The sequence below is a fragment of the Lynx canadensis genome, chromosome A2 (genome assembly GCF_007474595.2).
Source record: "Lynx canadensis isolate LIC74 chromosome A2, mLynCan4.pri.v2, whole genome shotgun sequence".
Lineage (NCBI taxonomy): Eukaryota > Metazoa > Chordata > Mammalia > Carnivora > Felidae > Lynx > Lynx canadensis.
Genome location: NC_044304.2, coordinates 155,315,455 through 155,337,703, shown reverse-complemented (window position 1 = coordinate 155,337,703; position 22,249 = coordinate 155,315,455). Strand labels below are relative to the sequence as shown.

At 46.6% G+C, this 22,249-nt stretch overlaps 1 protein-coding gene across 1 annotated transcript in view; it reads right to left on the bottom strand.

The window, feature by feature from the left end:
* TMEM178B (transmembrane protein 178B) overlaps positions 1-22,249 on the bottom strand; it is a 308,589-nt gene that overhangs the window by 166,614 nt on the left and 119,726 nt on the right. The window contains exon 2 of the mRNA XM_030308585.1: positions 22,044-22,157. Within this exon, the coding sequence (XP_030164445.1) occupies positions 22,044-22,157 (114 nt within the window). The remainder of the gene's footprint in view (positions 1-22,043; positions 22,158-22,249) is intronic.

Genomic DNA, 22,249 nt, shown 5'->3' with positions numbered 1-22,249 from the left:
AGAGCCCTGTGCTAATAAGTCCAGAGATAGAGGCTTCAGCTATCCCAAAGAGGCCAATTAATTTCATAGTGTTCTTGACCACAAACCGCACCCCCCTCACCACACAGACTCCGAGCAGCACGCACAACTGTGGGTCTCCGAGTCGGTGCATGGGAACAAGGGCCTCAACCGACACACGCGGTGACCAGGTCAGGTAACTCACACAGGTGCACGCAGGCAGCGGCTGCCCAGCCACCTTTTTCTGCAACCTGCCTGGGTTCACATAGTGCTTCCATCATGAAGAGGAGGCATTTTCCTCCCAGAGGTGGCTCTCGTGGATTCCTGGCCTCTGCTTGTTTTCCCTTTCTCTGGAACGTCAGCTCCCTCCCTGGTCCACAATGGCCCGGACACTTCCGTTCAGCGGCACAAGTGTTTTTCCTACGCTCACACGCATGCTTTCCCCTTCCCTCCCACCTTCCCCTTTGATCTCCTGCACCTCATTGCTGTAGCTTCTCAAACTCGGGAGGGGTTCCGTCAGAGACGCTGAGGAAACTTTCCATGCTCTCTCCCTCTCAATATGAACCCTTCCTGAGATCCTGAGATCAGAGCTCCTTCCATCCTGTTCCTCCCCACACTCCTGGGGACTTCTGGGTGGGGGTGTTTGCTTGGCTTGCATCCCAGAGAACATTTGGAAGCCGGAATCAGAGAGCCTCGCTGCAGCTCCAATCAGCTTCTCTCGTGCTCAGCCAGTTCAACTCTTGCCGGTGATTGAACAGAGAAAAATCTCTCTTGTGTTCTTCTGTTTGCTCTCATTAGAAAACCAAACAGAAGGCAAGCTTAGGGAACATCACACACCTAGGACCTGGGAGGCTGAGCTAGACCCAGGACGGCCTGAAGCAGCAGAAAAACAATGTGTGCGTAGGGGAGAATGGAAGCTTCCAAGGGCAACGACCACACCCATCCTGCTCAGAGTGGCTCTCCAGACTTCGAAAGCCAGCCAACAATTTCTTAACGCTCAGTAAAGAAGTATAAAGAGCAGGAGGACCTTCTCCATCATGGGCCCCGAGGAAGTGTGGGGACTGAAATACATAGACAACCGACTTGGCATTAACCTCAGAGGGTTTAGAGGGTTTTTTGAGTTTTGGTTTTGGTAACCATTTTTTTTTTTTTTTTTTAATCCTTGGCTAGCCTGTGCATCACAAACACACTTTGAGCACTTTTTAAATTTTTTTAAAATCTTTATTTTTGAGAGAGAGAGAGAGAATGAGAATGAGCAGGGGAGGGGCAGAGAGAGAGGGAGACACAGAATCCGAAGCAGACTCCAGGCTCCAAGCTGGTAACACAGAGCCTGACACGGGGCTCAAACCCACGAACCGCGAGATCATGACCTGAGCCAAAGTCAGACGCTCAACCAACTGAGCCACCCAGGCGCCCCACACACTTTGAGCATTTTGTCCTCAACATCCTTAATTTTCTCTGGGCCTCCTCATTACTAAAATGATAAAGTTTGATTAGATGAGCTCAGATGTCACCACTATCTATAAAACTCCACGATGAGATTAATAAGTTAAAAATGAATGCTTTTACTGATGGTTATAAATTCCATTCTGTCTACATATGGGCTGAGAGTACATCGCATAATTTACATCTGACTGTACTTTACTGGAAACTAAAGTTCAAAAGGGAATAAGAACCATGAGTAGCTTTTTCTAGCCTACTGTGGACGCTGCCACGCGGGCACAGAAACCATCCTTCAAGCCAGCATTCTATGCCAACCAAGAAACCGTTATTAACATATTTCTGACCACAATAAATCAGAAAGCTTTAGCCAAGGATTCTGCATTTGGTAGAAGTTATTCCCAGCTTCATGAAAAATCAACCACAGATGAAGACGTGCAAGTAGAAGTCCATTTGGCACAGAAACACTCCAGAACAGTCTAACCAGCATTATTGTAATAATTAATATTAATACATAATTAATGTAAATATTAAAATGAAAATTGGTAAGCCTTCTTTTATACAGTCTTGGAACTGGGTGGCATGTGTTCAGGGAGTGCCAACTCATTTGAATATTTGCCTAATTAGGAAGGTAAATCTGTTGCTCCTGCTGCCAGAAATCACACCGTGCATTTCAAAGCCAAATATAAATGCCTTCTGCATCACCCACTGTTCTGGATTATTCACCTCCCACGTCTGTCCCTCCAGTAGCAGAGACAAAGCAGAACTGACCACACGGTCTCTTCTCGGTCTGTCCTCCGCTCTCTCACCGGGGCTCGGCTCTGCCATACAGAACCGAGTGCAGATGGCACACAACTATTTTGAGGGCAGAGGGTAGGAGATGAACGAAGAACAAAAGGGTTTTATTAACTCAAGTGTGGGGAAATATAATGGTCATGCAAACCGCTGGACCGGGTTTTGTATCTCGAGGATGTGGTCCCAAGTGATCCTGATGGAAATGTCTCGGGGCTACACTGGACAAAGAAAACCCTGATGTCCCTGAGTTTTACCCCTCCTTCCTCTCTCCTCCCACCATAAAGCCTTGTGCATTCTCCGTTGTAGCCACATGGGACTCCCCACCGCCGCCCAGACATCTCACCGGCCTCCATGTCTCCAAGACTTTCCTCAAGCTGCTGCATGGGTCTAGAAAGTCTTTGTTTCCTATATCTGCCTGGGAAGTTCTAGCCATTCCCCTCAAGGTCCTATTTGAATACTACCCCCACCTCCAAAACTCACCAGATCATCCCAACTTCATCCTGTGTGCCCTTTACTGAAGTAATTTATGTACGAATATACACACAGCATAAACTGTAACAGAGGACCGAGGCAGCATCTTATTCATATTTCAACCCCCACAATGCACGTTGCAGGCTTCATACAGAACTATGGGTCCACAAGAGGCAGGCTGCAGAAAGGGTTACTGCCCCTTGCTGCCATCTAGACCAGACATTTCTTAGGACCAGTGCTCCTCAGGAGACAAACAGCCTATGCCCTGGGCGGGGGCAGGGGGGACTGTTCCATCGTTAGGTAGCACATAGGAATAATCTTCAGAGCTTGTTAAAATGCCAACTCCCAGACTCTGCTTATGATTTTGATTCAGTAGTTTGAACTGGCAAGGCAAGAATTTAGTTTGTTTTGGGGTTTTTTTGCAAGCCCACTCAGATGGGCCTGGTACTGGTGGCCCTGGGATCACAATTCGGGAATTCTGCCCTGGGGAATACTTCAGGTGGGAGACAAAGATGCACACGAACCAAGACTCAAAGAAGTTGAACTAAGCTCTGCCAATTTGTCACAAAGGAGAAGTACTTTTCGGTGGAGAACTCACAGGGATACGTGTAACTCCCAACATCCTTTTGACCAGCAAAAGGTATTAAGTCAAAGTGTTCCGGGCTTGCCAAACACTGAGCTCCCTAGAAGTATCTGTGTGGCAAGAGGCTAAGACCCTTCCCTGACAAAACACATACCCAGGGGGACACGGGAATCCCAAAACCCACAAGTCAAACTTCCAACGTCTGTCTGTGCTGAGACACAGAGGAACCGCTGAGAAGGACCAGCCTGAAACAGAGCAAAAGCTACAATGGACCATCACCTTGAGAAACGTTTCCAGGGTTAATATGGAAAACAGGAAAACTTCTTCCTCAGAACGGAGTCTGCCCAGCTGAGAGCAATGTCAAATCTACCCACCACAATTCTGAGCCCACACCATCATGCTTTAGGCCAACACTGCCCTCAACAATTTCACTCTCATGCTTTTCAACTTTTTAATTTTTTTTTAAAGTTTTATTAATTTACAGCACAGGAGGGGCAGAGAGAAGGAGAGAGAGAATGCCTCCGTGCTGTTGGCACAGAGCCTGATGCGAGGCTTCAACTCACAAACCGTGATATCACGATCTGAGCAGAAATCAAGTCAGACGCTTAACCAACTGAGCCACCCAGGTGCCCCTCAACTTTTTTTTAATATGATTTGTTTATTTTTGAGGGGGGGGTGGGGAGAGGGAGGGAGGGAGGGGGAGAGAGAGGGAGGGAGGGAGAGAGACAGACAGAGAGAGAGAGAGAGAGAGAGGGAGAGAGAGGGAGAGAGAGGGAGAGAGGGAGAGAGAGAGAGAGAGAGAGAGAGAGAGAGAGAGAGAGAATCCCAAGCAGGTTCTGAGCTGACAGCACAAACTGTGAAATCATGACCTGAGCCCAAACCAAGAGTCGGACGCTCAACCCACAGATCCACCCAGGTGCACCTCAACTTCTTTTAATTAATTAAATGTTCTTCATGCCTGTCTGCCAGACATCACACTAAATACTGGGATTAAAACATGAGTAAGACGTGATCCTTGCCCCAGAGTAGAGAGGCACTGCAGTAAACAACCGTAATGGAAAGTAAAAAGCGTGCTGAGAGCAATACATGCAGGAGGGTCACCCAACCCTGGACAGAGAGGAAGGCTGAGACCTCATCTCAGAATCGACCGACTCCTCCAGGATTACCACACGCGAATCAGCACTCTCTCCCTCCCTCTGCTCCAAGTTACCGAAGAACTCTCCAACCCAGGGAACGGACATCCTCTATTTCCCCCTGGTTCTAAGGGAGGGCAGCTTACGGCTGTACCCGGATGAACTCCCCAAGTTTTCTCAACTAGGCCATGAAGTTCCCATGACCAGCTTCCTGCTTCCCAGGGTTTGGTGGATCCCCAAGGGCCTTGGAGAAAGAGGTTCAGGGCCCCTGCTGGGCCTACCCACTGTGAAAGGCAGACAGCTGGAGATCCATGACCACCACAGGGCTGGGGAAAGCTTCCCGGAAGGAGAAGGAGGAACCGAAGTTATAAAAGGACCAAGTCGGGAAGTTGGTCCCCTAAGTTTACACGAGTTAACTGGTGCTACGTTCACACTCCTCCTTTTATTTTCACTAAGAATTAAGTTGAATGGAAAAGCAATGCTCACTAGAGTGTGTGGTCAGTGACCTGAAGCACCACCAGCCACCTGATGGTGGGAGACCAGCCGCTGTGTGCCTCCCACCCAATATATAGGGACTGAAAGGGCTCTTCCTGCCTCCTAGGAGCAGGCCTGGCTTCTGTCTCCAGAGGGGGATGCTGCAGAAGAGGGAGGTACCAGGTCTCGTACAAAAAAAAAAAAAAGGGGGGGGGGGGAAGAAAGAAATGGCTGGTACTGGGTGCAGAATTATTTCACTAAGCAAGTGTTTATTTATATGACACATCAGCAATTTGTTACATTCTGAGTAACTGCAATCGCTGATTACATTAACGGATCACCTCGAGAAAAGAAATCTAATTATACTTTTGTACAAATTGCAAAATGTAGATAAATGCCAAACTTTCTTCACAGCCCTTTTGTTCTCTCCTTGAGCTCAGAGTTAGAGCTGTGGGTCAGGCTGGCCAAATCACTGCAAAGCAGCCACACACTTGAACGGGTGCTGTCCATTCATTCAACAAATACGCACTAAGCGCCTTGCCTTCTCTGTACGTACCAGCTCCGCTCTAGGCGCTGGAGATACCAGATGTGAACAAAACAAGGTTTCATTCCTCTTGGCATTTCCCCAAGTATCAACCGACTCCAAGAGCCATAAAATGCCAATGTTACCGAACCCATTTAAGCTACTGGACTTCATTTTTTGAGCACCCATTAGGGCTTTGTGCGTCCAATCCAGAAGCTGTCAACCTCTTCAGCCCAGAGAAAGAAACACTAAAAGAGGAAGCAAAGGATTAAATCGGGGGTAGAGGGGGAGGGAGTGGCAGGTTGAAGGGGGGGGGAGGGACCAGAAAAGGAGCCCTTGGCCAAGTGGCACACATACTAAAGGGATTAATTTGGATGGGAAAGAAGAAGGAAATAGGAAAGTAAAGACAAAGAAAATGAAGACAGAACTTGAAAAATGAGAAGCACAAATGGCTAATAACCATTCAACCCTTCTCATGATCGCAGAAATGAAATTTTCAAAAATGAGTAACTGTTTCTCATCAAATTAGAATATACTTGAATAAAAAAAGAATTCTCAATCTAGGTAAACTCAGGTTAAGACCAAACCAGCTGGAATTTTCTGGAAAGCAATTTGGCATTACATATCAAGACCCTAAAAAAAAATACAGGCATCTCTGGAGCCAATGATCCCTGTTTTGGTTTATCCTAAACAAATGATCAAAACTATTGTCAAAGATTTATGCACAAGGATGATCATTACAGTATTATCCTAACAGCCCCAGACCAGCAAAACATAAACATTTAACCATACAGGAAAGTTTAAGTAAATTATGCGTACTCATATGGTAGACTGTTACGCCATTAAAATTGAGCTTATAGCAAGTTTTGGTGACAAAAGAAAATGCTTATAATTATAAACCAAACTCAGGATACAAAATTATACATAAACTATTATTTACATCATGGAAAGAAATGCTAAAGGATATTTGCACAACAGGCAATTTGTTGCTTGGTGGTGGAATTTTAGATGAGGTTTTCCTGCTCTCCTACACTTTTCTGTCAGATTTTTCTATTATATTTTATTTTGATCATCAGGAGAAATGAAATAAGTCGATGATAAAAAGAGATCAAATGGAAGGAGGGGTAAACATTCATCTCATGAGGAAGAAAAAGGGACTGGACAGGTGGTTACAGGGCAGGATTACGACAGAGATTTAAAGGATTCAGATGATGGGCAAATGATTGCTGCCCAGAACGACCCTTGGGGACAAGCTCTGTTCCAGATTTCCTCTCTCCTTTCAAGATTAACCAGCATTAACTCTAGGTTTCAATCTGTGACAACTGTTAAATAAACCTGAGCTGAGTCCCTGGCACTTAAAAAGTCTCACTTGGTTCCCACCATTTTCAGCCTCCAAGTTGAATCCTAGCCGGTCCTACAAACGTGATACATTGAGCTATGAGAAAAAAAAAAAATGTTTCAAAAGAACCACAGCCTTTGTCAAAATTATTTGAAAAAATCCTTCAGAGTGGCATCAAGTCCTACCCCCTTCCTACCCCCCCCCCCAAGAAAAAACATAGTAATGACTGTGACCAATTGGCTATAGATGCTTTCTCTGGAGATCCCACCTCACTGAAGGAGATGAATTAGGTAGTCCTGGAAAGCTTCTAGAAGAGGGCCCCATCTGTTCAGCACTTACCTTGTACACAGTAAACTATAAATACTTAATGACGAGGCCGACAATAACGACTAAGTTGATCAACAGTGAGCATGGAGACAGCATTCCATTTCCATGTACCCCCAGGATGACTGTCAGGGGAATTCAGGAAAACAACCGCATATAAAGGGGACACCTGGCTATTCCTCCCCGACGTTCTTCATTCACCCGTTGGCCATCACCACCCCCACCCCCACCCGTGGCAGCTCAGTTTCCCCAGAATGAGAGCTGAGGTTGTTTTAAGACTCTGTTGAAGTTTCTGGCAGCCGATATGGAGGGTGCCAATCACCTCCTCGCCAGTGTCCCCTGATCATGCAATTTTAATGGGCTCAACCTCAAGGAAGGAAAAAGGAGCCTGGGATCATGGTGAATTATTCACAGCTCCAGTTGGGCAAGGCAGAAGACCCCCATCTTCTGAGAGTAAGCAATAGCTACTCATTGATTCCACCCCGCCTACAATCTCTAGGTGAGAAACCAGTGTTTAAAATTAAAAGATATGAGAAAATCTAACCATCTTCTTAAATCTGAGTTCATGAGTAATTAGTGAATTTGTGAATTGGGTTGCAGTTGACAATTCCATCCTCAACAATAATTTTGAAGAGCCTGGTACATTTAAATTTATTTAAATATAACAAATACATATGAAAACTAATTTTTATACATTCAAGACCCCCAAAGGGGTCTTGCTTAATAAAAAGGATGAAAATGGTTGTTAGCCTTAAGACTACAAGGCCAAAGAGATAGGATTCATGCATTTATTAGATGCCAAAGTTGAATTAGCTTTTGAATGTAATGAGTATGCCTTATTTCCATGTATGGAAAAAGAAATGTAAGCTCCACAAAATACAGTTAATTCTTCCCTATGCTTCCAAGAATGCTCCCTTCCCCATTTTCCATGCCCCTAGTTAGTGCTGATAACTGTTCATGGAGATAAAGACAGCTGCTATATTCTAATGGGGAATGAGTCAGAAACCAACTTGTTCAGACCTTTGCCACACACCTCAGAATTTCACCCCTCCCCCACAAGCACACCAACTCAACAGCTAGCTTCTACTCCTTGTTTGATCAAGTCTCAGATTTCCACTGCTGAGTCTATCCAGACCACGAGATATCAGGTCCGGACAATCATGGAAGTTTCCTCAGGGTCAGAAGCCACCCATCTCCATCCATCCCATACACATTGATAGATCACTTTCCTAAGGCATCCTCAAGTCCTATCGTTCACACCATGAGTTACATAAACTCTAGAAAGCCTCAGTTTCCTCAACTGTAAGACAGAAAAGATACGCTCCTCATAGGACAGTTGGGATTTAAGTAAAAATAATGGCATGCCAGGGCCATAGTACAGCTATGGGCCCATGTGAAGCATTCAACAAGGGTAGTAATTACACCAGAGTACAAGGTCTGTGAGGGGAGAAACCACCTTCTTTCATCTAGTGCCTAGAGTGGTTTCTGGAAACGATAGGAACTCAAGTTTAATGAATGACATATTTTGGGGCCATTTCAAGTACCACTATTCCTGACCCACTGTCCTGGGCTGAGATGGTCTTTTCCTCCTCTGAACACTGCTAACAGCATTTTGTTTGCCCACGACCCATGGCACCGGTGCTTGCTATCCTAGGTTGCCGTCACTGTTCTAGGTTCTCAAGTAGGTGGCAGGCCCCTCGAAGGCCTCTCTTTCGCTGCCCCATCTTGCATACCACAGGCCTTCAGTCAACACTGGGAATGAAGGTCCTGCCAGGTCATTCCAGGAACAAGCAAAGATGGCTCTTCATTAACCGGAGCTTCAAAGCTCTGACCAGGACTGTAAACACTCAGGATCCAGGTCCTTCTCTTTCAACTTAATGAGGAAATGAAACAGAGTTAGTAATTTTTTTTTTTTTCTGCACATTTCTGTTAGCTCTGCCAAGCTAAACAGTAACTGGATTTCAGCCCTTAACCATAAATCAGAGGTCCCTTCTCTTGCTGATGTGAAGTAATTTTTACTTCCAGGAAGTGAAAAGATCCCTTTGGGGTAGGAGCTGGTGGCAAGGTGGGATGGGGGAGGGCACAGGCTGGGAGTCCACAATGCAACGCTAGGGTCACATACGGACAGAACCAGACAGGGGCAGCATAAGGGGGTGTGCTGGCTTCAAGTCGGCATTTCCCTTCAACTCAGGGCCTGAAGAAACACGCCCTTTCTTCTGCTATACCCCCAAGAGGATGTGCCCTGAGCTCTGGGAGACAGCTTATGTACAGCTCCTTTTCCTGGTTTCCCTGGCAACTGTGCAGCATCTAGAAGCTCCAGGAGTGAGGTGGTGGGTCAGGTGGCGTGTGGAATACGAACGCTGATGTCATCCCATGTGGGGTCACCTCCACACCCACACCCTTGTTCAGCAGTCTCTCAGTCTCAGAAGGACACACACACACACACACACACACACACACACACACACACCTCTGACTGCTCATTTCTAATTTGGTGCTAGGTGCCCAAGCAAAGAGCCTCAGGGAAATCTTACATAATTAGTCTATTTTATCAATGCGAACTGAGAGGCAGGACTGAGACTGAATGATGCCAAGGCCAAGGATGCTTGCGGTCTCTCTGTTGGGTTCCTGGATTTAGATAAGCCTGCACAAGACATACCATGGGGCATTAATTAATTGTGTATCAACAGCTGGTTATGGACTGAGAACAAGAGACCAAGGAGGAGTCTGTGCCTGCCACCCCATTGAGGGTGTCTGGTTTGGGGGACCCAGCCTGACATGCAGAAAGAAGGGAGGCGGTAAGACCATTCAGAGGCAAACCGCCCAGAAAGTAGAAAGACAGTCTCCAGCTTTGAAATGAGTTCCGTGCTAAATCCTCATTTGTAAGTCAGTTATTTAGAATTCAGAACCCATTTCCAGAGAAGTCATGTCTGTTATAAATGATTGGGTTTCTAGGCTAGTCCACAAAAGCCTATTTAACTCATAATGTAGATTAAATACTATACATTTACAATGAAAAGCAATAGGAAAAAAAAACTGTTGTGATACCAGTAATTAAATGGAAAAAAAAAAACCAGAGGGGAAAATAAATAGCGTTCTTCATTTCTTTTGAACACTGGAGCTCTTGCGAGGAGGGGTAGCTAGCCTGGAGGCTCATGGGGAAGGGTCTTCACTTACTTTAGGTAATGGGGGGAGGGTATCACTGACAGTAGAAAGCAGGAGAGGATGAAGTAGGGCTGTCCTGTAGGATAATGAAATTAAGAAAACATACTTGGGAAAACAGAGGGGAGGAGAGAATGTGAGTAGACGTGTCCAATAAAGGTAAGGGCTCCTTGGGGTGAGGAAAGGGCCTGAATTTTGCAGCCAAAAAGGCCTGGGCTCTAGTTGCACCGCTGTCTCTTATCCACTACAGCTGTGGGTGAGATGGTCCATTGGAGTCTCAGTTACCACATTGGCAACCTCAAAGAATCACTTCAAACACCTACACACCACATACCATGTGCACTGCCCAGAACCCCCATCTTGGAAGGATTTATTGCCCCAGTTCTGAGAGGGCGATTGGCCATCAGGGGTCAGCCCCTCTGGGGATTACTCAGAGAGCTGCAGGCCCAAAGCTACCCCTATTATGGTAGCCCACATCCAAGAAGTAACTAGGGTGGGAAGATAAGACTTAGCCACCTCTACCCAATTCTGGAAAAACTGAAGGGCCAATTGTAGAACTAGAGCCCTGTTGGGAGGGAGGGGTCACTGGGCCTGCATTATAGCTTGACTTCTCCCTCTGTCAAACCCGGCTCTGTCCCCTTCCTTACCACAGAAATGGGCCCTAAGGGCACTCATTAATGAACCTCCTCCTGCAAAACTCCCATCTCAAAATCTTCCTGGGAAACCCAACCTGCAACAACCTGGCCCAGATTCGGCATGGGTAATGATGAGATAGTTTCCCTGTTACCTCTCTTTACCTGCACATGGTACAGACCAGCAGAAAAGCCTACGAACACCCCAATTAGCTCTGTGATTGGGGCTTCTGGGAGCCCAAGGGGAATGTGGCAAGTAAGGATCTGGGTGACCTGAGGGAATGTGCATTCCTATCCCCCTGAAAATGGCTGGGGCACACAGAAAACCTGTAAGGTTTTGTTTTTAACGTGTAAATGTTCATAATTAATAGTTTACAATTTACCTTGTCCAATATGGTAGCTGCCGGCCATGTGTGATAATTTAAGTTAAACAGACATTCAGTTGCTTAGTTGCACTACTCCTAATTCAAGAGCTCAACAGTCAGATGTGGCTTAAGACTAGCATATTGGGAAATGAAGATTTATAGATCACTTCCATCATTCCAGGAAATTCTACTGGATGGAGTGTTGGTTGGAATGTTGAATTACAAAGAATCTAAGAATGTTTTAATTGTAGTCTATACCAACCTTCCATGGAAGACTCCTAAGATAGATATGGAGACAGAGGGAAGCAAGACATGTAACACGTTATTTTTGGCTAAGACTTAGCTCCACTTCCTACCTTCTACACACAGAATTATAGTTTTACATGAGCAAGGCTGAATTCCATGGAGAACTACTTTAGGTAAGCCTGAATTACTCAGAACCAGGCAAGTCTCTTGGCCTACTATGACCTCCAAGCTCAAGCCAGAGTCCATATCAGCAAAAGTCAAAGAAGAATACAAGTGGCAGAGAACATCAGCCTCAAAGCCTAACTCCAGCAGGGGTCAGCTTCCAAAATAATATCAGAGGACCCAACATTTTAGCTCAGCCTGGTAACTCCATGACTAAGACAATGGCCAAAAGCATGTCCTTAAACCTGATCAATTTATGCACCCTTTCTTCTTAGTCATGAACAGAGAAATGTGGGGATTGTTTGTCCCAGCAGCCAACACTGCCAATCACTAAATATGACTTGATGAGCAATGCCAGAGTCTTGGACTCAGAAGTGCTTCTTAATGTCTCAGGTGACCCTACCTTACCTTCTCAGGTAAGGTAATGTCTCAGGTACTCCACCTTACCTTCACTTTGGATCTGGTTCTTGCCTTCTGCCCACTCCATGGACCTTATACTTCAGATCCTCACTGCTTCCCTAAAACCCCTGTTGTTAGGATTCAAGTTCCATCATCTTCCAATGGTCATGGCTACAGAACACTTCTACCAATTCTCATGCCCATTCCTGACTCTCAAGGGGACTCAGGCCAGGCAGAACTATAACTCAACTCTCACCCAACTGGTAGGTTATAAGCTACCTTCAAGGCCAACCTATCTCCCTGCAATTCTTGTTTCTCCTTGGTTGATAACACAGAATGGCAGAATCCATGACCACAGCCAGCACCACCCCATAGCCCATAATGGGCACTGAGTTGAAAATAAGGAGTATATTTCCTCCAGAATAGGAATATGACACCTCCCCCTCAACCCTAACCACATCACTATCTTTTTTCTAGACCCTCCTCCTTGCCCAATATCCCCAACACTCTGGAAGTATCCACGTTGAGGATACATTTTTTCACTTCAGACATAGAAAGGCATCTGATCACAGTACAGACTGAAAATTGTTGCCTCCCTGAGAGGCAGGGCTGGGCTACAACAGTCAGGAGAATCATTTCCGTGCTCCCCTCAACAATTTCAGTACAAATGTACTCACTGTGTATTTATCTTCAGAGCTCTGAAAATGTTACTTCTTAGACACTTAGTATGTAAATCTTCTTTTAGAGACTCCTGTTACTGTCTAAACTACATTCTTATCGGACACAACTGATAAATTAGAGGGCTGCTTCTGCTACTGGTATCCCACTGAGGATCCCAAACATGGATGATTTTCTGCTCTGAAATTCCTTTCACAATATGCCACACTGTTGCCATTCAGCACATAATACTCTCAGCCACTTTCTACTCCCACACTGTGAACACCTGATGCTCCCATCACATACACCTGTGCAGACAGCAAACCTACAACAGATCCATTCACCCGCACAGCCTGTGTAGAGTTCATTAGAAAAGCCCCCAAGTCCACAAAATGCCATTTTAGAGCTTTTCCCCCACATCCTACGGGGATCTCAATGCCTGACACAACTCTGCATTCCAATAATAATAGCACCTAATGCTGCTTGGTATCAGGCTTTCCAGAGTTACCGACTGATTTCACATGGATCATTTCATTTAATTCAAGCTTTATAATAACTCTCAAGACAGGTATTATTACCTCTGTTTTACAGATGAGCGTATTGGGCTTAAAATACTTACATAGTTTGCCCAGGGTCGTATGCTTAAACAGTGACAGAGCTAGAACTCAATCCAGTGTCCCCGAGTTGCAGTGGAGCCTGAAGCTGGTTGCTGAAGGAAAGAGGACGTTGGAGATACAACAAAGAGGTTTCAGGCTAGATGTCAGGAGGATGCTAATAACACATAATGCAGAAAGATGGGCAAAGAAAATGCACCTCACCTCTAGAAATAGATGACATACATACATACATAAAAAAAGAATGGGGCGCCTGGGTGGCTCAGTCAGTTAAGCGTCCAACTCTTGGTCATGATCTCACAGTCTTGAGATCGGGCTCTGCACTCGGTGTGCAGCCAGCTTGAGATTCTCTCTCTCCTCCCACTGGCTCCTCTCCCCCACTCACATTCACACAAGCTCTCTTATAATCAATCAACCAATGACAAGGAATACACAAACAGGTTACAAGTCCTGCTTCTGTGGGAGAGGTTATGCTAGATGCAACATTTCCTCTCCTGATTCCCATCCAGAGCCCACTCCTACTCTGTCCTTCCCTGAGCTTTCAATGACCACTGCAGCCCCAGCCATGTCCCCAGACCAAGAGTTCCCAAACTTCAGAGATCCTAGTTCAATAGGCCTGGACTGGGGCCCACAAATCCACATTCTAAGGAGTTCACAGATGATGGTCCATGGACCACATTTGAGTAGCACTGGTCTGGACTCTCATAGGACCTTTACCACAAAATACAGAACTTGATTACTTTTTCTGCTAAGCCATTCTGATGCCCAGATGCCTCTCACATACCCTCCTCATGGTCCTACCATCTTCAGAATCAGTCTCACCCCCAAAGCCCAGGACCAATCCTCATCACAGTTTGAGACTGCTGCTTTTACTAAAATGATCTCCTATCTTATTCAAGGCATGGTACCCCTGATCCGTGTATCCCAGATATTAAAAGTAGGTTTTTCTCAACCACTATTCTCTATTTCTTAAATATTCTTTTAATGTTAATTTATTCTTTTTTTTTTAATTTTTTTTTCAACATTTATTTATTTTTGGGACAGAGAGAGACAGAGCATGAACGGGGGAAGGGCAGAGAGAGAGGGAGACACAGAATCGGAAACAGGCTCCAGGCTCTGAGCCATCAGCCCAGAGCCCGACGCGGGGCTCGAACTCACGGACCGCGAGATCGTGACCTGGCTGAAGTCGGACGCTTAACCGACTGCGCCACCCAGGCGCCCCGAATGTTAATTTATTCTTGAGAGACAGAGAGAAAGAGACACACACACACAGAGAGCTGAGCGGGGAAGGGACAGAGAGAGAGAGGGACACAGAATCCAAAGCAGACTCCAGGCTCTGAGCTGTCAGCACAGAGCCCAATGCGGGAATTGAACTCACAAGCTGTGAGATCATGACCTAGTCAAAGTCGGATGCTTAACCAACTGAGCCATGCAGGCACCCCTGTTATTCTCTTATTCTAACTCACTAAAGCTCTAGATTTCCTATAGAAGTGGGACCTGTAGAAAGCATGTAGCCCTGAACCCCCAAAGTAGTACCCACTGTATTCATACCCACTGCCATAATGGCAAGTGTCTGCTGCTCAGACATACACACCTCATCCAACCCATATTCACTGTTGTTGAGCTATCCCTGCACACTGGAATACTCAGTTTCTGGTTTGGTTCCTCCCCCTCCCTGTTACAGCTTGCCTGGACAGTGAGCTCTGACAGTCTTGGCTGTTGGAAAGAAGAATCACAAGCCCTAATGAGCTTTCTTTTCAGCACCTACAGCGAGGACAGCTCCCCCAGAGGAGGCAGATCCTAGATCCCCACATTCTCCTTGCTGTCAAAAACAGGCCATGCCTTCACGGGATGGCACTTGGGGCTTGGATTTTGCTTTTATGCCCTCTACAATGAAATCTTGCTGACTTAAGTGTGGAATTCGGGACCCATGATGTGTGCACGTCAGCAGCATCAGCCTGCACACTATGGGTAGTCAATAAACATTAAGCAACAAGCAGTCTGATCCCTTGCCAACTTGGCACCTGGAAATAGATCATCCAATTTGGAAAGCAGAATACCTTTTAATATCCCCTCCGGCACCTAACATGGGCCTTCTCGAAGAACAGGTACTCCATGAATATTGAATGAGTAAATGAACGAGTGGACGAGGTGAAGTCAGTGGGGTGGCGCCCAGATCTCCTTTGTGGTGTCCCTATCACTACGCTCGGCCGGAAGAAAACAACTTCCAGTCAGCAGAAGCTGAGAGAATGCCTCTAGGCCAGACTTCCAACTAATTCCCAGCACAAACTTGAACCTGTACATTCGGATGAATTGTGGTTGAAAACCGCAATTACACCAGCAGAAGGGTTCTCAGATTTGTTTCACTATATGGACCGTTGGCCCATCTTTAACAGAAAGGTTTGTACCTTACTCTACCCCACCTTTTACTCCAGGCTTCCTTCCTTCCTTCCTTCCTCCTAAAGCCGCGGCGAAATAAACCCTCACCTTGTCCGCTCCATTCCCGTCTGACCCTCAGCCAGGCCAGCCATCTAAGCAGATGGGATTGACAGCTGTAGATGCATCGTGATTTTAAGTATCTCCATACTACTTTTAACCACCTCACTGTTTCCTTTGGGTTAGGTCTTATGAAAAATAAAAATGCTATCTAGAAAAGTAATCCAAGAAAACATGAACACCTTAAGCACAAACAAGTTCATCAAATTTTTGACAGGCAGGGGAGGCTGTGAAGAAAAGGTGGGTTCTGGCAGGAGTTACGAGGGCAAGGGCAGGTTATCAGTGCAAGATCACATGAAGGGGTTTGTGTTCTCTGCCTGGCTTGCTGCAGAAAAACCGCTGGAGCTCTGGGGGGGGGTGCGGGGGGGACAGGCACGGAGCAGCCTGTGGGTATCCTCAAAAATTTACAACATCCTCTGCAAGGGCTAGGAGGGGCAGGGAGGCAAAGATGGTTTGCAAAAAGCAAAGGCTTTAGAATACCAAGTGACATACGGTGATGCCCTGATGATTAAGTTTCTGTGCGAACAAGCCTTCACAACGTTGGGGATGGTTTCTTGCTAGTCATGACCCCCATGGATGCCAGTCTTGCAAGCAAAAGGCAGCTCACAACAGACTGCACACACAGTAAGAGCCTCACACTGGCTGGGCTCAGATGTGGATGCAGGGGAAGGAAAATGGCTGACGCCGCAGGGGACCTAAGCTTCTAACGTCTGGGATGTTTACCTCATTAGGCTGTTTTACATAACACCAGCCAAAAACAGAAAGGAAGTAATAGCTGGAGGGAGTCCGCTGGAGTTCAGACCTGGATTCTAAGTCTCAGATTCCTCCAAGGCCAAGGTGAGACCTCTAGGCAGCCCATTTCTCCCTAGCTTGGTTACTTTGTCTGCAAAGGAGCCAGTACAATGCAGACTGGGCTCCTAGGAGGAAACCTTGAGCCACTCTCTGAGGGGCATTGCAGCAGATGTGAATAAAGACGTAGTTGTCATTGTTATAATTACCGTTGTTTTATTTTTAACCCAAACCCCTTGGTCTACGACATTGATCTTGTGACCAGGGATGGCTGGGAAAGGAGGGACCAGACATCCAGGGAACTCCTGAGCTTGGAGCCCAGAAGCCTGAATGGGAGGAAAGTCCAGAGGGTAGATGAACAAGCTAGTCCAGGAGCTGCCAGGGCAGTCCACTGGGAAAGGAAAAGCCAAGTGCCATCAGGCAAGGAGCCAGCCTAAGTCCAAGTCCAGAAGGCTGAGGCCAGCAGGGAAGAGCAAGAAGCAGCCTAGGGCACAAGAGGTGGGCATGACCTGGGGATGATAAGAGGGAGTCAAGCAGCAGCAGCGGGGAGACTAGGGTCCGGGGGCAGGATGCACTAATTATGGCAAGAGGAGAGGGTGTAGAAGAGGCAAGAGGAGGGATCAGGTAGGGCTTGGCCAAGCAGACTTAAGGGCTCTGCCCTGAGATCCACGCCAGAGCAGCAGGACAGACGGAGCTTCTCACCATATACCAGCCTGGGTGGAGGTTGGCCTGCAAGACCGAGCTAGGCTACAGGCCCCCCGACCCCACCCCATCCCCCCGCCATGGGCAGCCTTGGAGACAGGAAGCCAGGTGTGTCACGCAAGGGTCCACATTGGACAAGACACTTGTGTGTTTGTATTTCTCCTCCCCTTCGGCACATCCACTGAAATGTCCTTGCTCCTTTACAGTCTCAGGCTCCATCTCTGTCCGTCCATCTCCCTCCACTATGGCCCTTCCTTCCTCTCCCTCCCTCCCTCCCTCCCTCCCTCCCTCCCTCCCTCTTTAACTACAGATCTTATTTCTCCCGATCCCACTCTGCAGAGCTACTGTGTGAGCGTGTTCGTGTGTTGTTGAAGGAGCATCCTCAGGAGGATGGGGGAGCGGGGATGTCGGAGATCATTCTTCCTTCTCTTTCCCTCCCTGGCCAGCCGGAAATGTGCCGTGTGACCATCCGATCTAATTAACTGAACTTTCAGACTTGACAGGAGGAGGCTTTAAAAAAAAAAAAACAAAAAAAAGCAAAACAAAAAACTCTAGCTTTCTTGGCTCTTAGCCTCTTGAGAGATAAGGGAAAGGATGTGATTGCAGGGAAGTGGAGTCCCAGCTCCCTGATTCCGGCTGCCAGGGGCACTCAACTGTGAGCTGAAAGCTCCATCTTGAAAACCCCGAGTGGAATGAAAAACCCCGAGCACACGAGAACAGAGACTCAGGAGTCCTAGGGCCCAGACTGGGTGGGAAACTCAGCAGCAGCAAAGCAGAGATCAGAGGGGAAGAAAGGGTCACCCTTCTCACAACTTCCGCTGGACGCCTGCCCTGCATCCCCCAGGCAGGCTCCTCCTTCGTGCCACCCGCCGGCCTCCCCGGGGTCGCCTGGTGCAGCTCCACCCTGTGCCAGCTCCTTCTTGCAGAAGCACTGATGTCTCAGTGACATCTTCCCAGACCCTGCTCCCTCAGCCTCCTGGGGCCACCCAGGGTCCCCTCCCCGCCACCTCCCCTTGCCCTGCCAATGGCCACGTGCAGGCCTCCAGCTAGGCCACGAGGGCATGCCAAAGGGACGCCAGTGGCACACAGAGCAAAGGCAAAGCCACTTGGGATGGCTTCAGGGGCCCCTGGAGGCTGCAGGACACATAATTCTCCTGACAAGGGCTCTAACCTGAGACTCAACTGCGGAGCATGAAAAGCCTGTGGGGACGTTTTCTAGTGAGAAGAGGAAGCAGTGCTCTTTAAGGTGCCAGTCTGCCTTCCCTGACCACTGCTAATCTGATTTTGTCATATTCAAAACATAAGACCAGACAAAGTATCCGGAGAGTGGCAATGCCAACCTCGTCTCCTGCAGCCACTGTTCCCATCCTCATTGGCCCGGCGACATTTGCTGTCCTGCTGCAGCCCTTGAGGGGGGTGGGGGCAGGAGGACCTGGATCAGAAGTGTAGTGTACCCAGGGTGCATGGGGGCTGGACAACCGCCGCTCGGTGTCACTGGCACCTAATGGGAGGGTAGCCGGTAGATGGGAGGGCAAGTGGGCTGCCCCAGGCGGACTGTCAGGCCTGGGCAGAGTAAGGGGACAGTCCCAATTCCAGAAGGAGTTCTGCCTTCTCCTGGGGAGGTCTGACCAGGGTGGGAAGGTGGCCAGGGCGGAAAGGACAAGCACACACAGTACCTCACCACTGGAACCTCAGAGACCACCACCCCAAACACACACACACACACACACACACACACACACACACATTGGACTCTGACCCTTATTCCCCACAGTGGCTATTATCTCTTTACACTTGGATTTATAAGCCTAGTGACCTACAAATAATTTTATTCTTTCACCTACTATTCACTTGACCATGAAGTCAATGAGCTCTCGGCCAAACAGTTAAGCCTGCCACTGTTGGGGTTCACTCTTCAAAATCCACAGCACAGTTTTAAGCCAAATTGTGCTTTTCCTATTTGAAAAAAAAAAAAATCCCCACATCAATGGGTGATAACCACATGCAAATTCCTAGTGAAAAATGCATAACCTCAGTTTAACCAAAGTCCAAAATATTTGCCAGTTGTTTCAGAAAAAAAGAAATTTAATTTCTCGCCTTTGTCAAATACTACTACTGAGAAAAGTTATAGAGAGTAAGATATTTTTGTCAAATTTCAAAATGATAACCAACCTAGTATCAAATGAAATTATTTTATCCCATTTGTAGTATTAAAGAGTACAGAACTCTCTAATAAGAAATCAGAGTCTGATTTTTTTTTTTTTTAATTTCCAAAGCTTGATCGTAGGGGTTTGCAAGTCTTTGTAGTTTCTGCTTTATTTCAAAGGGGGCTTATGAGCCCTTTTCCCACCTCGTATCAATACCTGACCTTTGAAGATTAAAACTGACGTTAACTATCCTTCCCCATTATGCCAGCATTGCCAATTATACTCAGCACCAACTTCAGATGTTACATCTGAACTAAAAACAGCCCTGGCTAAAAATAGCCGTCATCGGTGACAGGAATGGCCAGTGTTCTCTGCCTGCTTAATAATAGCCCATTAGGCTACTGTGTGAAACAGGCAGATGAATCCCTCACCAAAGAGGATCTCCCGCTTCACCCACCATGGGATGCCAAAAACTGCTGCCTATCAGTTGCTGAGATAGCTTTCATCGGTTAAAAATAGATCTGTTCACAAGCATGAGCTGCACACTACATTTGCAGAACCCAACGGCACCACACAGTTTTGGAACAAGGACCCCAGAGACACTGGACTCAGAGAAGATTCCACAAACCGTAGCATTAGCCTCCTCTCTCCATCTTTGCCAACACTATGGGACAATTTCGGCGATGCTGCGGTAGATAATCTATTTGAAATCTACCCTGTGCAGCCAATAGCATCCTTCTGGGTTTCCCTCAAAATGCCTCCATGCAATCTACACTAAAATAATTCTCCTTCTTGCTGAAAAACTACCTTAATTGCTTAAAACAATTATACTGTATTGTAATTATCACGCTACCTTGTAATTATTTGCTTTGTGAATGTGTCTCTCCCCCTCCCCCGCCTTTCTCCACCTCCAGATGTGAGCTCTTTGGAAGAGTTCCCTGTGGCCTCAGTATCCACTATGTGCCTGGTACATTGAAAAAAACTCAGTAGCTTGGGTTGAATGAGTAAATATGAACCGAAGCTTTGCCAAGCACTTCTTCCTTCTCCGATCCTGTTATGACCCCCATAACTTAAGTGATATTTAAGTGGTTATTCAACAAGGCTTATCACGAATCTTGAACATCTACTATGGGCTTCTGTTACAGTAGACCAAGGTAAAGCAATCATTTTAGTCATTTATGTATTTGACCCCATAAGTATCTACCTCCAAAAAAGAAATTAACAACCCTGATTATGAGTATCTCTAAGGCAAATCTCACATTAAAATTAAGGAAGTATGTGATTTGCCTACCTCGGTATCTAGTACATGGGAATGCACTTGGAACATTAGCTCTGTCCCCATGCTCTGGTTAGTATCTCTAGCAATGTCAAAGCCTGAAGGCAACAATTTGTTAACGCCTTCCCAGCCACTGATACCTTCCCTATCATTTCAGGCCAGTGGCAGTAATAATCATCTAGACACATGGTCACAATCTTCCCCTTCCTTCCCTCCCCCCCTCCAAAACCAATGAATCATTGCTCTGGTTTAATTTTACTTGTCTCTCCCACCTCCCTATGGTTGTTTGATTAAAGCCAAACTAACAAGTGGAATATGCCCAGTGGAACCCATGCATGCAAAAAAATAACTGGGCAACAATAAAGGGAAGAAAGAGGTCTTCACCCTTCTTCTAAGCCGATGAAACAATTTAACCAACAATATAAGACCCTCCTTTTTTTAGCCTTGTGACATTATGCGGGGGGGGGGGGGGGGGAACTGCAATAGGAAAGAACCGACAAATTCAAGAGAGGCAGCACAGAGCTTAAGAATAGTAAGAATGTGTTCCCATGAAGAGCTATGCCAGCAGCAAATGAGAACATCCCTGACACAGACAAGCAGGATATCCCCATGGAACAGAAAAATAAAAATAGGCAACTGTTTGCTCATTAAGCCATCCTCCTATCATGATTTAAGTCTCAGAGGGTCCCTGACCAAGCAACTCCCTAAACAATGGAGGCAGATATTCTGATCTTTGCTGAGTCATCACATGCGAACTGGGTCCCAAAGCCTCTCATTCTTGGGAAAACAGAAACATGTAAGTTGAGGACGAGATCCTACCCCTTGGCAACCCACCCAGATGCATACTGGCAACGCTTTGCAGTATGCAACCCCCAGCTGGCCTCGCCAGGTAGAAAGGATAACACGAGGGATTTTACAGGTTGCCATGATAATACTCCAAGCAACTCGGAGACACGCTGAAGTTAGATCCCAGGAGCTGGTTTTGTTCGGTAGGTGAAATCTAAAACGTCTACCTGGGTAATGACATAAGATTACTAATCGTTGTCTGTTGGTTGTTTTTTCGTTTCTTGGGTTGTTTTTGGGGGGGTTTCATTTTTAATTTTAGAAGCAAACTCTTTAAATCTAACGCAATCAAAACCAACTGAGGCAATTCTGAGCCCCAGGCATGGACAGTTTAAGGAATTACCATCCTGCTCTGAGACTGTCCACAGGCCTAAAAGGTACACCCATACTGTCCGGAACAAGCTGTTGATGGGCATCCAAACCTCCGTGACCTCCAAAGGTCACCACCAAAGAAAGAAACTCAGGTGTACTTACGAAGGGCGTGCCACTCATCCTGACGGATGGTCTTCGTGATGTTGAAAGTGAGGTTCCTGGGGATGGTGGCTGAGGAGTAGTGGTATTTGATGTATGTGCATCGTTCAATTTCTCCTGGCAAAGAGAGACAGGAAATCAGATATTAATGAGGCGGCAACCATGTCTGGGCAGTTTCTGGGATCCATTTTTCTGTCCTGAGGAAAGAG